The 15644-nt window shown below is 43.0% G+C and overlaps 1 protein-coding gene across 2 annotated transcripts in view; it reads left to right on the top strand.

The window, feature by feature from the left end:
- TMEM181 (transmembrane protein 181) overlaps positions 1-15644 on the top strand; it is a 42611-nt gene that overhangs the window by 21095 nt on the left and 5872 nt on the right. For both annotated transcript variants that reach the window (XM_087718230.1, XM_087718231.1), the window contains exons 8-16: positions 214-313; positions 2044-2174; positions 3709-3800; positions 4095-4152; positions 5154-5256; positions 5508-5559; positions 6497-6579; positions 14265-14354; positions 15237-15303. In XM_087718230.1, the coding sequence (XP_087574356.1) occupies positions 214-313; positions 2044-2174; positions 3709-3800; positions 4095-4152; positions 5154-5256; positions 5508-5559; positions 6497-6579; positions 14265-14354; positions 15237-15303 (776 nt within the window). The remainder of the gene's footprint in view (positions 1-213; positions 314-2043; positions 2175-3708; positions 3801-4094; positions 4153-5153; positions 5257-5507; positions 5560-6496; positions 6580-14264; positions 14355-15236; positions 15304-15644) is intronic.

Genomic DNA, 15644 nt, shown 5'->3' with positions numbered 1-15644 from the left:
AACTGTTCTTTATATATTTTAGTCTCCAGTCCCCTAATCATCTTTGTTGCTCTTCTCTGCACTCTTTTTAGAGTCTCAACATCTTTTTTACATCCTGGTGACCAAAACTGGATGCAGTATTCCAAGTCTGGAAGCTTCCATGTTTCCACCTCTTCTCTTATGCTGAACAGATACCGCATAATTGTTACATGTTTCTTTTTCCTTCTTTTGCAGTGTCTCTTTGCTCACTCCCTACGCAAGTTCTCCATGAGAGATTGGGGGATAGAGCAGAAGTGGATGTCAATCCTCCTCCCCCTGCTACTACTTTATAATGGTATTTATTCATATTATATCCAGATATGATGGGATTTGGGGGTTATCTTAGTTTCACATGTGAGAGATCGATGAAAATTAAAATCACTTGGAAACATTAGGCTTGGCTGATCAGCATAATCTGATCGCATTTTGAGCTTTGATAAAAAGAAAAAACCTTTCATTTGGCTGTTCCCACTATTTAATACTAAAATAATTAAGAGTGTTTGAAGTAGCCAAAAAGCTTTAATACATGGAATCAAGTTAACCTCTGCTATCCCTCAGTAAAAAAAAAAGCTGATTAGTGAAATAGGCCAGCAGCTTATTCTAATTAAAAAGAAGTGTTGAAAGAAGGAGGGCTTGGCAAAACCCATTTCTTCTAAAATATAATGTTCAGAGAGCCTGTGCTCATGTTGATGATGCCCCCCCCTTTTCTGGAGTGCCTTCCTATTATAGTTGTGAAAAAGTTTTGCCAAACCATGGCTTCTTAGAAAAACAATTAAGAACATTTGGCTCATCAGAGTTGCAGTTGTTATCAGTGTGTGGCTGTCTTGTTATTTTTCATTTTCAGTATTGTTGTACACTGCACAGTGTTTTTCTGCAAATGAGCAGAAGTAATAAATAACATACCAATTTGAATGGAGATTGATGTCTTGCTTTAAGGAGAGTTCTAGAATTTAAGGTATCCATTAGGAAGTTTCCAGTCCTTTTGCAATCATAAGCATGGCCTCTGGTGCATGATCATTTCTGAAAAAGGAACCAATAGCACTGATGCATCAGACAGTAGCCTTACATGTACTATAACTGCGGAAACAGAGATGACAATCTAACTACATTACATACATTTGTCAGTAGTTTATTTGTGTCTGTGCCTTTGAATTACTGTTGACGCCTGGTGATTGTGTGGCCTAGGCTCTGCAGTTTTCTTGGCAAGGTTTTTTGAAAATGGTTTGCCATTGCCTCTTTTCTAGGCCTGAGAAAATGTAACTCACCCAAGGACAGTCAGCTGGCTTTGTACCTAAGGCTGGACTAAAACTCACCCAATTTCTAGCCTGATGTATTAACCTGCCTTAACCACTACACAAAATTGGTTCTCCTTGATAGACTTATTTTCAATTATTTGTTTTCCTGCTTGGTGTCCACTAGAGCAGTGATGGCTAACCTTTTGTTGTTACGTGCCAGAAGCGTGCCCTTGCACACACGCAATAGTGTGCCCACACCCATAATGCAATGTGCACGCCCACCACATGTGCCCGGCCCCCCACGGGCATGCACATGTGACTCCCCCTGTGTGTGACCCACCTTTTTCCAGTTTTTGAATATTCCTGCTCAATTCCAATTCCTGGCCATCTTCAATTGAATTCTGCCATAATCAGCTGGTATGGGAGAGAAAGTCAATTTCTTTACGAATCCAGCCCAAAGTTTAGCACATGTTTTCTCAGTAAATTGCCTTTTAAAATACATTTTAAATCTGTAATAAAGTATGTTGAAATACCATATAGAAAATACTTGCCACATGCTTTACATTGTTTTCTTAAACTATTGTGATTTTATGGGGTTCAGATGTGTTGATCTACATTTTCCAGCGCGCCTGTATTATATGGTGTATTACCTGTATGTACCAATATTGGCTAGGCTAGCTTGAGTTTATGCAGCTTAATAACATCTTGGTCTTGTGTGCTGTAAAAAGGGCAGAATATTCTTGTGGGTAGTAGCAGTGATATCTTCTGACTCTCTCCCATTCTGTTACAGACCCATTTTTCCCCCTCTCATTCCTAATCAACAGCTGGTTTCCTGGAATGCTAGATGACCTCTTTCAGTCTTTGTTCTTGTGTGCATTGCTGCTGTTCTGGCTTTGTATCTACCACGGTATCAGAGTACAGGTGAGGACTGACTTTGGACTGTGAGTAAAGGTCTGGACACTGCATTCAAAATGATGCAATGGCTAGAAAAATGAAAGTAATTGGAGCTTTTCACAATTAATACAGAAAAGAAGGATGGGATTAAGGAAGTGAAATGGATAAAGTGGATAGGATCGTTCTTCTTCCTGTAAAATGGTGGAAAACTCAGGAAAGAGATAAAGGAATTACTGATTTACGTGGCGTGAAATTGAACAGTCAAATTGGGTGATGTAGATTGTAGTAATAAGGAATCAACTTTAAAAGGGGATTGTACATATTCTTGAACAACAGAAGTGAAGATTGCTGGAAAAGTTGGGTCTTTCATCTAGCACAGTTATTATGATAGGAGTAAATAATATTTCAGTGTGGTTTATGCTCTTTGATGATGCCTGTTTTGTTAAACACATAGAAAGTATAATTTTTATCTCTTCTACAAACTCTACAAAATAACTAGGCTAAAAGACGTTGGTCTAGAAATATTTCCTTAGCTTCATGGCTGAACAAGGGTCCTCCTAATCCCAAATCCTAGCTTGTCATTAAATCTTTTTGGTGAAACTTACTTGCTTCACTTAGCAACGTGTGGTACTTAACAGGTGTTGAGTGCTGGTATTTTGCCAATGGAATGAACATTATTGCTGAACATAATTCTATCCTTAGCTCCATTGCCTTTGGAGTACTGCGACAGCCTTTAGAATAAATGTAATGAAAAATTATGGGATAGGCAATGGAAGAAAAAGAGGAGGAAGATGAAAGCTTCTTTTGTTCAAGAGGAAATTTACTTATATAATTTTGGATTTAGCTCTATGTGGCCAGTAGCCCAAATAATTTCCATTATTCATAGGGTAACCAATGATATCTTCTTTTAGTGAAGGAAGGGCTTGAAACTCTTGGCTGAGTAAATCTGTTGTTTTGGTTCTGCCCTTCTGGTCAAGTTAATTACACAGTTTATTATTTGGTGGCTCCTTCTTCAGAACGCCGGTGTCATAAATGATAACATTTTGGTTGAATAAAGTTTCTATAAGAATATGAGTGCCACAGTCAAGGGACTGAATTGTTACACTGATCATCATTTGGAGGTCCCTTTGAAGAAAATACTGGTAATATGTTTTATAATCCTGAATATTAAAAAAAAACATCTTAAAACAAAATAAGCATTGGAATGGTTTGTTGCTTCACTTCTCTCCAAAACATACAACAGTTCACAAAATTTCTCTCCTCGTCAAAAGAAAATCTGCAGCCATAAGTGAGATCCGTAAGATTTTGGAAACATTGGCAGTTGTATTTCTGCAAACAAACCGATACAGATTTGACAGCTGTTCCTTAAAGATTAATTAAACTTCAGTCTGACGTCTTCTTCTGCTATTAATAGAGAAATATTTTTGGGAGATATATATCCTCCTTGCATTTAACATCAACATGCTCTCTTTTAAAGAAAAATATTTTTACAGAGTTTTAACTGATATTTGTAAATCTAATATGGTTGTCACCCTTTCTTTCTCTTTTCCATTTTTTTTAGGGAGAAAGGAAATGCATGACATTTTATTTTCCCAAATTCCTTATTGTTGGTCTCCTATGGCTGGCTTCTGTTACATTAGGCATATGGCAGACGTAAGTAATTTACTTCTTTTTGTTTGGTAGACACTAATTATTGCATTTCTAATTCAAAACAATTTATAAAATTAAGAATAGAAACAGTAATAATATTGGAATGGATACTAATATATTAATAAAATGAAAAGGGGAGTTAAAATGTTAATTTTTAAAAAGCCAGAAAGAGATCTTAGAAAACCTTTTAAAAGTTCTGGAAAAATAAAAAGCCAACTATATCAAACTCAATCCTTTATTTAGATTGTTACAGATAAATGTTTAGATTCCTGATCATAGCATGTTTTGTTTTTTTAGGGTCAATGAACTACATGATCCAACATACCAATATGAGATTGACACAAATAATTTTCAGGTATGCTAGCATAAAGCAGTTTTGGATTTGCATAGGAAATTATGAATAAACTATCAAGTTTTGAAAATAGAGCTGTTTTTACCTGTCTATTTAACTGTGTAAAAAAAAAAAAGCTTAATCCACATCTAAAATTGCTTGTGCATATTAGGGAGAATTGTACCAGAACTTAAACTTCATTTGTTTTCAAAGGTACTACTGCAAAATATTTTTTTAAACATTGGTTTACTTCTCTAGCAGTGCATTCTACTTTGAAGACAGCAAAATTGAGCCATCTAAGCATTTCATTTATTTGGATTCTAAATTTAAGATTTATTCTTAAGATTTTTCCTTTTTATTTATCCCAGTAAGTTTCTGATATTTCAAATATATATTTTTGCTTTCCTCTTCTTTTTTTCTCTTTATTTATTGCCAGTTAGGTTTTTTTTTAAATCTATAAGTAACATCCATGAAAAGATCTATGAATTTTCAAGAATTGTACACATCCTCCAGAGAACTGCTCAATTTTACAAAATAAGCTGCTATTTTTTTTTTGCTTCTTTTCTCCATTTTAAAGCTTTTCCATATCAAAGCCAACATGCTGTGCTTCTTACCCAAAGATCCTAATTTGTTAACTTCCAAATAGGTTGGACTACCATGAGTGCTAGCTAACATGGCCTTGGTATTGGATTTAAAAAAACCAAACAGTATTATATTCTCTTCTTCTAAAACTTGTAAAGATTATGGTTTCTGGGTACAATTTGGAGGTTCTCGATGTAGTGTCATTCCCAATAACTGAAAATAAAATTTGAAATGGTCAAGACTTTACTGAAGTCTTTGGGTGAGATTATTGTAATCTTGCAAACTTGGCGATTTCCTGAATTTTCAGTGGTGTAAAGATAAGGATAGGATTCAATGCTTGATACAGTTGTCAACTCCTGGTATAATGCATGGATATGGGAGAAAGGAAGTGAAATGCTATCAAAATAATGTTCACATAGTTTTTAAATGTGTTTTTGTAACAGGGAATGAAAATCTTCTTCCTTGTGGTGGCAACAGTATATATTTTGTACCTTTTATTTCTAATAATCCGGGCGTGCTCAGAGCTTCGGAATATGCCCTACGTTGGTAAGCTCCATTCTTCACTTGTGATTTCTGATTATATGTTGTTCTTCTAGAATAGAGGTCTTCAAATTTGGCAACTTTAAGACTTGTGGACTTCAACTTCCAGAATTTTCCATCCAGAATAGCTGCATAGCTGACTGGAGAATTCTGGAAGTTGAAGTCCACAAGTCTTAAAGTTGCCAAGTTTGGGGACCCCTGTTCTAGAAAGATACTTGTGTTATTTTTTAAATAATTCTTTGCTCTTCTTCTCTCAGATCTCAGGTTGAAATTCTTGACTGCACTGACATTGGTAGTGCTTATCATTAGGTGAGATATTATTCATTTGAAGATAGTATTCAGTTATATCTAAAAGTGTGCAAAATGTTCCTTTTGAGGGATGGACTATGTTTGAAACACAAATTACTTACTATTTTGGAAGATATATGTCTGTGAAATGACCCAACCCATCTTTACCCCCTCCCCCTCCTGCTCTGGAATGGCTGGGTGAACTTAGTCTGGAAGAAAACCACAATTTCTGACATTTACATTTACTTTTTGCATATTCCTAATATTCTATGTGCAATATGAAATATGTTGTGCAAAATATTAAATGCACTGGATCATTGGATCAACCTCCCTTGTAAGCAGATAAAGTGGTACCTTGGTACTCAACTGCTTTGAAACTCATTGAATTTGGTACTCAATGCATTTTGAAGCAAACATTTTGTCCTAGTATTTATTGTTTGCTTGGTACTCAACACACAAGCTATTGGCTGCCTTGTGACTCTCTATATTATTCCTTATGGGAAAAAATTGGTACTCATTGTGTCTCCTGGAATCAATTAACAATGAGTACCAAAGTACCATTGTTTATATAGAGCGCTATGGTAATATTTTCTTTTTAAGTGGTGGTACCAGAGGTGGTATTCAGCAGGTTCTGACCAGTTCTGGAGAACCGGTAGCAGAAATTTTGAATAGTTCAGAGAACCGGTAAATACCATCTCTGACTGGCCCCGCCCACATCTATTCTCTGCCACCCAAGTCCCAGCTGATCAGGAGAAAATGGGGATTTTGCAGTAACCTTCCCCTGGAGTTGGGTGGGAATGGAGATTTTACAGTATCCTGCCACTGCCATGTCCACCAAACCATGCCACGCCCACCAAGCCATGCCCGCAGAACTGATTTTTATTTAATTGCTCTTGGAATTAAAAAAGGATTTTAAAATGTAGAATGAACTTTGATTTCTTTTCCTTTCTTCTTGCAGCATCGCTATATTTTATTTGCGTTTTGGAACACAGGTTCTTCAGGACAATTTTGTGGCTGAGCTTTCAAGCCATTATCATAATTATATCCTTTCACTGTGACATTCTGCTCAAAGTTTCGATCAAATAGTAGGGAAATTATAATTGAAAAGACTAATATATGAATAAGTAAGATAGGCTTTATGGTCCATTATGGAGTCTCTAAAAATCAACAGTGACAAAAAACCCTCATTACCCCAAAGCCTACAGTTAATATTCTCAGTTTATGTATCCCAAAGATGATGTTCAAAACACAACTGGACTCTCTTGGTTTTTTTTTTCTTTGAAAACATTTAACTTCTCATCTAAGAAGCTTCTTCAGTTCTGGCTGATTGGTGGGGAATGGCTTCATTAGCAGATTATCAGTCAATCATTATCTGGAAGACTGATAATCTCCATAGACATTTCATGTATATAAATTTAGACTCTTGTACCATATGACATTTGGGTCACTCAAATAATATTATTATTGTCTTCCTGACCATTTAGTTCTTATTTGATTTATATGTTGAATACACTAATATTTAATCATCAGAATATAGCAATAGCACTTAGACTTATATGCCGCTTCATAGTACTTTACAGCCCCCTCTAAATGGTTTACAGAGTCAGCATATTGCCCCCAACAATCTGGGTCCTCATTTTACCCACCTCGGAAGGATGGAAGGTGAGGCAACCTTGAGCCAGTGAGATTTGATCTGCCAAACTGCTGGCAGCCGATGATCAGCAGAAGTAGCCTGCAGTACTGCACTCTTAACTACTGCACCACTGTGGCTCTCATTGACTCAAAGCTTCATTTTAAAAAATGTTTAAAATTCAATAGAAAATTAAAATATAAAAATAAACATATGTCAGAGAAAAAATGATATGCACAAAGATTAAATATGACAACTTGTAAGGCATTTGACAAGGTAGACCATAAGCTACTACTAGATAAAATAGAAGAATGTGGGTTAGACAGCATCACCACCAGATGGATTCGTAACTGGCTGACCAACCACACTCAACGTGTAGTCCACAATGGAACTCATCTACATGGAGGGAAGTATGCAGTGGAGTACTCCAACATTCTGTTTTAGGCCCAGTACTCTTCAACATTTTCATCAATGATTTGGATGAGGGAATAAACGGGGAACTCATCAAATTTGCAAATGATACCAAGCTGGCAGGAATAGCCAATACTCCAGAAGATAGGCTTAAGATACAGAAAGATCTTGACAAACTTGAACATTGGGCACTATCTAATAAAATGGAATTCAATGGTGAAAAGAATAAGGTTCTACATTTAGGCAAGACAAACAAAATACACAGGTACAGTATAGGTGGTACCTTGCTCAATAGTAGTAACTGTGAGAGGGATCTTGGAGTCCTAGTGAACAACATTTAAATATGAGCCAGCAGTTTGCAGCAGCTGCCAAAAAAAGCCAACACAGTTCTAGACTACATAAACAGAGGAATAGAATCAAGATCACGTGAAGTGTTAATACCACTTTATAATGCCTTGGTAAAGCCACACTTGGAATACTGCATTCAGTTTTGGTCGCCACAATGTAGAAAAGATGTGAAGACTCTAGAAAGAGTGCATAGAAGAGCAACAAAGATGATTAGGGGACTGGAGACTAAAACATATGAAGAACGGTTGCAGGAACTGGGTCTAGTTTAATGAAAAGAAGGACTAGGGGAGACATGATAACAGTGTTCCAATATCTCAGGGGTTGTCACAAAGAAGAGGGAGTCAAACTATTCTCCAAGGCACCTGAGGGTAGAAAAAGAAACAATGGGTGGAAACTAATCAAAGAGAGAAGCAACTTAGAACTGAGGAGATATTTCCTGACAGTTAGAACAATTAATCAGTGGAACAGCTTGCCTCCAGAAGTTGTGAATGCCCCAACACTGGCAGTCTTTAAGAAGATGTTGGATAGCCATTTATCTGAAACTGTATAGGGTTTCCTGCCTAGGCAGGGGGTTGGACTAGAAGACCTCCAAAGTCCCTTCCAACTCTGCTATTGTATTGTATATTATATTAACAGGATTGTTTGTCTGCTTGTCTCTTTTTTATCCTGGTGATGAAGAACTTCATATTGAAGGCTAGGAGAATTTCCAAAGTCTGGACTTCCAAAGGGTAGTTACAACTACAGGGAAGGCCCTCCGGGCATCCCAAACAAACGTAGGTTTAAATGCTGGTAGGATGTTGGCAAACTTCTGTAAAGCAGCAGCCCCCAACCTTAAACAGATAGGTTCCGTGGAGAGAGGTCTCCGAGGTGAGGCATGGGAGGTGTAACTGATAGGATATTGTTATGGCCCAATTGCCTGGAGACTGAGGTAAATCTGAGGACACTCCCTCTGCTCCTCCTTCTGACTCCCCAGATTAACGTCAGTCTTTGGACTAACAGGAGCTATTTAGTGACTCTCCGGATTCTTTTGTTTTCACTTCTTATTCTTCTTAATCTCCTACCTCTTTCTCTTGCGCCCCTTTACCTGCCTAAGCACTCGCTGCACTCGCTGCAACTTTGCGGGCCCCGAGCCATCGGCACCCAGCAGGGAGGGGAAACCCAGACCTCACGCGCCGCAGCTGTTCTCACCAGGATCCATCAAAGACAGCGGATTCTCCAGTCGAGGCATCAGGGCGAGGGAGGAGTGGCTCAGTCGGACCGCGTGGTCGGCGGTTGCCATTTTGGAACCGAGGGCACATGCGCGAAGCAAGGAGGTGCACTGGTTGCAGTCACCGCAACGCTTCAGCACCGCGTTTGCCGAGAGGACTCGTCGGGCCTGTGCTCTGCCGGTAATCTGGGGAGGGCCCAGTTTGTAACGGTGCACCAGCTTAATTTCAACCCTCAGATCAGCTGTTGGCTGAGAAGAGAGTGGATCCGAAGGAGCACCGGATCCGCGTGATAGAAGAGAGACCGGAAGTTTTTGTGAGAGGAGGTAGAACTAGCCTATGAACCATGAGTACTGCGATGGCGGAAAGCACCAGGAGCAGAGGAGCAGCTGCTCCAAGCTCATCAGGGGGTTCAAACCCGGGTGAGGGAACCTCTCAGGAGGTAGGCCCGGTGTCTAGGGGGAGATCCCTTCCCAGGAAGTGCTCCTCCAAGTCTTCCAGGGGGGAGGGGCCCAGGCAGGAGGCTCCCCTAACCAGAGTGGCTAGAAGGAGGGCCAGGGACAACATCAGCCCTTCCCCAGCCAGATCACATTCCCCTCGCAGGCCTTCTCCCTTAGCTGAGGATCCTGGCTCTCCAGGCCCAGTGAGAGACCCGCGGGAGGGCAGCCCTTTATTCCCTCCCTTATTGCCCTCTCACTCCCCGAGAGGGAGGGGTTCACCTTTGGCCACAGGGCAACGAATTCCCCCAGGCAAGGTTTGGCTTCTCAACCCCCTGGCATGAGAGATAGCAGGGAGCCCCCAAGACTCTCCCCTGCCTACCCAGAACTCTCTGAGAGCTTCCAGAATGTGTTAGCCAGGGCAATTGCGGATGGCATTGCCTCAGGCATGCAGCACCAATTCCAGGGAGCCAGGCACAGGTCTACTCGTGGGGCCCCACAAGAGCACACAGTCCAGCCCGAGACCTCAGTCCCCAGAGACTTCAGAACCTCCTCACCCTCCACTGCTAGCAAGGGCTCAGAATCAGAGGGGGAGGAGCAGAAGGATATTGAGTTCTCAGAGGATGAGGATGATATAGCCCCTGAGGCCCCATCATGGGTTTATTTCCTCCTGCCTTATTTAGTTCCTTGCTACGCAAGGTCAAAGCCACAGCAGACTTGGACCCTCCTCCAGCTGCAAACCAGAACTCCACCTGGTTTGGAGGGGGGAATAAGAAAGGCCTTTGCACAGGCCCCAGGTGGAGAAGGAGCAGATTCCCACCCCAGACCTTTTCTTGGAGGTCCTCAAGTCCCAGTGGTCCAAGCCTGGTTCCTTTCCCACCCCAGGGAGTAATGATCGCAAATTTTATAACCTGAATTCCTCTTTCACCCAAGGTTCCTTCCATGGATGCCCCAGTGGCAGCCTTGGCTTCCTCCTGTACCGTGGTGACAGGAGATATATCTAACTGCCTGAAGGCAGAGGACAGGAGAGCCGAGCTGGTCATGCACAAGACCTTCCAGGCTGTCTCATGGGTGATCAGGGTGGCGGCAACCGCCTCTTTCTTTAACAGGTCCACCCTTTTATGGCTGGAGCAGATCCGGGACAGGACACCAGCATCAGATGTGAGACTGCTACAGGACATTATGAAGTTGATGGCGGCTACCCAGTTCTTGGCAGACGCTACTCTGGATGTGGTAAAGTATTCTTCCAGGGCCTTGTCATCCTCAGTGGCATCCAGACGTCTCCTATGGCTTTGCCACTGGCAGGCCAAGTTCCGGGCGAAGTGGCATCTTGCGGAAGCAGAGTACACAGGAGACAAGCTGTTTGGCCCCTCACTGGACCCCATCCTTGTCGAGGACAAGAACAAGAGGAAAGTCTTCCCGTCCACGTTCAGACGCGCAGACCACCAGGCAGCACCTTACTCCAGGAGACCCTCCTATCATCCTCCTGAGCAGGACCTCCAACAGCAGAGGTACTCTGCTCCCAGGTATCCCAGACGGGGAGATAGGCAATTTTCCAGGGATAGATATAGGTTCCAGCAGCCTGGCAAGCGGCTCTTTCGAGGGGGGGAGGCTGCCGCCCCTTCCGCAGATCTAAGTGATTCAGGATCAGGTCACCCCATCGGCGGTCGCCTTTCTTTCTTCGCAGACCGCTGGGAGGGCATCACCACGGATGCCTGGGTCCTCCAGACAGTCAGGTTGGGGCTCCACCTGGAGTTCCGTTCCCAACCCCCCAGTAGATTCCGCACCTTTCCCTCCTCCAAGAACCTGGTCAAGCACGCTCTCATGCGCAAGGCTATCTTCTGGAGATTAATGCAGTAGAACCAGTTCCAGAGGGAGAGAAAGAGTCAGGGTCCTATTCCCACCTGTTCCTAGTCCCCAAGAGTTTGGGGGTGGGGGGGTGGAGGGCCATCCTAGATCTCAAGCTATTAAATTCCAGGATTGTATACCGAAAATTTAAAATGGCTTCCCTCAAGTCCATCCTGGAGGAGATCAGACAAGGGGACTTCCTAGCCTCCATTGATCTCAGGGAGGCGTATCTCCACATCATGATTGCCCCTGATCACCGCAAATTCCTCAGGTTCTTGTACCAGGGTTATCATTACCAGTACAGGGCTCGTCCCTTCGGGTTGGCCTCTGCCCCCAGGACTTTCACCAAGGTGCTGGCTGCGGCTGTGGCCCACCTTTGCTCTTTCTCGGTTCACTTACACTGTTACCTTGATGACATCCTCGTACTAGCCCCTTCAGCGGTTCGTGCAGAAGGGGATCTCAGTACCACCATTAATACCCTAAGGTTCCCGGGGTTCTCGATTAACCTCGAGAAGAGCCATCTAGTCCCCTCCACTAGACTTCAGCATATGGGAACCATTATTGATTCTGTGGAAGGCGACATGTTCCTATCCTAAGAGCATAGGGACAGCATTGTTGAATTGATTCAAGAGATTCGCAGGATTCAATCTGTTCCCGTAGCTCTTCTCTCCAGGCTTCTCGGGAAGTTCATCTCCTGCATCAGGATCGTTCCCTGGGCTCGCCTTCACGCCAGAGAGTTGCAGTGGTTCCTCCTTCCCCACCAGAGGAACGGGACAAGAGGTGCAAGCTTCAAGGTCCTAGTGACACCCCAGGTACTTCTCTCTCTCCACTGGTGGATGTCCCCAGCTATGGCCAAGTGGAGAGAGCCGGACAGGCTGGTCCTAATGACAGATGCAAGGCCCACGTAAACAAGCAGGGAGGTACTCACTCCATGGCTCTATGCCTGTCGATCCGGGCAGAACACATCTCCATAGTGGAGAATCAGCAGGTGGACTGGCTCAGCAGGGAGACAGTAGACCATGGGGAGTGGCAACTTCACCCCAAAATCTTCAATCAGATCTGCCAGAGGTTCGGCCGCCTGACTGTGGATCTCTTCGCCTCACCGTCGAACACCCAGGTTCCGAGATTCATTTCACGGTTTCCAACGCAGGGGGTGATCCACATCGACTCCCTATGCTGCAGATGGCCGGCAGGCCTTCTGTACGCCTTTCCTCCCCTTCCCCTTGTTCCCGGGGTCTTGAGAAAGCTAGTGGTAGAGAGGGCAGAGATCATCCTAGTGGCCCCTCACTGGCCACGGTGGCCCTGGTTCGCGGATCTGGTGGAGTTATCGATTCTGCCTCATTGGAGAATCCCACAGTGGGAGGTGACCCTGCGCCAGAGGAGTCTGGTGCACCCAGACCCAGAGTGGCTCCAGCTGACCACTTGGCGCTTGAGCGGGAGCAACTGAGGGATGCCCAGATCTCCTCTAGAGTCATCAGGACTATTGAGGCCTCTAGGAGGAGATCCACCATCCACATCTACGATGCAAGCTAGACTGCCTTCGCGGCATGGTGTCAGACTACTCAGATAGATCCATCGATGGCTTCAGTCCCTCAGGTACTGGATTTCCTCCAGGGTGGTCTGGAGAAAGGTCTGGCCCATAGCACCCTCCGTAGGCAGGTCTCTGCCCTAGCCACTATCCTCCGGGGAGGGGGGGCTTCCAGTCCCTGTCCCAGGTCCCAGTCATTAAGAGATTTCTCCGGGGGGGGCGGCTAATCTTCGGCCGCCAGTGATCCACTGGTTTCCCTCCTGGGACTTACCCACGGTACTCCAGGCACTCCTGGAGGCACCCTACGAACCCTTAGGGAGGTTAGCCTTCAATTCCTCACCCTCAAGGTGGTCTTCCTCATGGCGATCACCTCCGCCAGGAGGGTGTCCGAGCTTAATACTCTGTCTTCCAGAGCGGACCTCTGCACCTTTCACAGCAACAGGGTTGTGCTTAGGCTCGATCCAGCCTTCATGCCCAAGGTCAATTACCCCTTCCATAGGGGCCAGGAGGTAATCCTTCCGGATTTCTGTCCTTCCCCTGCAACAGAGAGAGAGAGAGGTCCTGGCACTGCCTGACGTGAGAAGGGCTCTGCACATCTACCTCAAGCACACAGCCCCCTTCAGGCATTCGGAGGCTCTCTTTGTTTCTTTCCATTCCTCGGCTCGGGGCGCTAAGGTCTCCTCGACCACCATCAGCAGCTGTATCAGGTTAGCCATCTCCAAGGCCTACGAGGCTCGAGGGCTGCCAGTGCCGCAGGGCATCACAGTTCATTCCACTAGGAGCGCTGCCATCTCGGTGGCCTGGGCCACCCAGACTCCCATCGAGGACTTCTTCTTCTTCATCTGGACCATTGGTTAATCTGGGGAGTCAGAAGGAGGAGCAGAGGGAGTGTCCTCATATTTACCTCAGTCTCCAGGCAATTGGGCCGTAACAATACCCTATCAGTGACTGCTCCCACGCCACCCTCGAGACATGCAGTTCAGGTCAGACCAACTGAAATTTTCCTGCAGACTGGAGGGGGCGTGATTTCATGTCCTGCCTGCATCCCATAGATGGGGCTTCACTTGTTTGTGCAGACCAGTTTCTGGCAGGCTGTGGACTGGTGCCGATCCACAGAGCTGTAAAGGATCTTAGGAAACAGATGTGTGCAAATGTGGCTGGCTTTTTACTCGATGTTTTAATGTATAAATCACTGTTGGGTGAGGAATAAAAAGTGGGGCTCATTCAGCTTTTTGAATGGTTCTCTTTAAATCTTGATGACATGTTGAATTGATGTGTTGAATTGTTTCATATGTAATGATATCCTTGACAGTTATCACCTGCAGAATTCTTATCCTTCTATGGATTATTAAATTTCTACCTATACACATTAGCCTTTGTGTATTCACCATCAAAAAATGCCCTGTATGGTAAGTTAATTTCTGTTGTTTCTTTTGACAAAATTATGTTTTAGTTTTATTTGAAATACAGTTTGACTGATCTATGACTAAGCTATGAAGTTTAGTATCAAATGCATAGTAAAATAATATTCTTTGTGGGCATTCAGATGTTATATTGTTTTTTTATTTTATTTTAACATTCAGAACTAAATTTGTTAGGTAATCTGAGCTTGGCATAGTTTCCAGGCATTTTGAGATGAGAAATGTGTCAGTTTGTTGTAGCAATCAAATCCAGAAAGTACACACAGGTAACTGATTCATTAACTTGTCTTTATATATAATATAACACATGAGTAAATATACAATACCAAAAGTGGTTCTTCCAATGTGGTAGAGAGTACAAGCAAACACAAGAACAGCAAACTAGTTTGCAGCTTTTGCACAGAAGTTAAACTAAGACACGGCTCCTAGCTGTCTCCAGCAAATACTGTTACAGTTTCCAAACAATGGTCATTGGCTGATCTTGTTGCCTATTCCAGTCTATGAATATACTCTGACAGAATGCGAGGGAAAAATGAGCCTGTAAAATTCTTGGGTATTCCATTATTCTTGGGTAACAGCAAAATCTCAAACTTCCCCTAAAATTTCAGTTCCAACCACATGTGAAGTGTGGCCCTCTCCTCTCTACAGCAATCAACAATGGCAAGGTGCCCTTGACACCCAATAGTTGCCCACTTCTGACCTATAACAATAAATAAAACACTGAAGCAAAGAGAGGAGGACTTAATGTTCATTAAAGTGGCACCAAAGAGTGACAAGAAAAGACCTGAATTAAAAGGCTTTAAATAACGTGATTGAGCTTTGGAGAAGAGAGATGCATTTATTGACCATATTCTTCAAAACACCTTTCAGAATCTCAGTTGAAAGACAACCCTGCCTTTTCCATGTTGAATGATTCAGATGACGATGTTATCTATGGGTAAGTAAGACTTGAAATAATGTCACTAATCCCTCTTTTTTTCTGTATTTTCATTTTTGTTTGCCAGACCTCTCCATTTTCTACATAAAAAAAAGCTTGTCCCAGAAATTGTTTTTATAATAAAAATAAATGATAAGGAAGTACTTCTGGAATGAATAAGTGACATAGGTAGTCATTGAGGCATAAATTGTGAAACTACTGTTGTGAGTTTTCTCCCTCAAAAAGAATAAAACTTTTATAAAAAGATGGCAAATCTAAGAAGTTCACCAGTCAGCTATTAAGTCAGTTGAATTATTAGATCTGTGTACGGGAGAATAGTGATTTTCTTGTTTGGATCTGTA

Source organism: Thamnophis sirtalis, unplaced genomic scaffold (assembly GCF_051295495.1).
Source record: "Thamnophis sirtalis isolate CommonGarterSnake01/CBP01778 unplaced genomic scaffold, rThaSir2_p1.2 scaffold_6, whole genome shotgun sequence".
NCBI classification, from domain to species: Eukaryota; Metazoa; Chordata; class Lepidosauria; order Squamata; family Natricidae; genus Thamnophis; species Thamnophis sirtalis.
The sequence above is the reverse complement of the archived record's forward strand: the minus strand, read 5'-3'. Positions and strand labels throughout refer to the sequence as shown.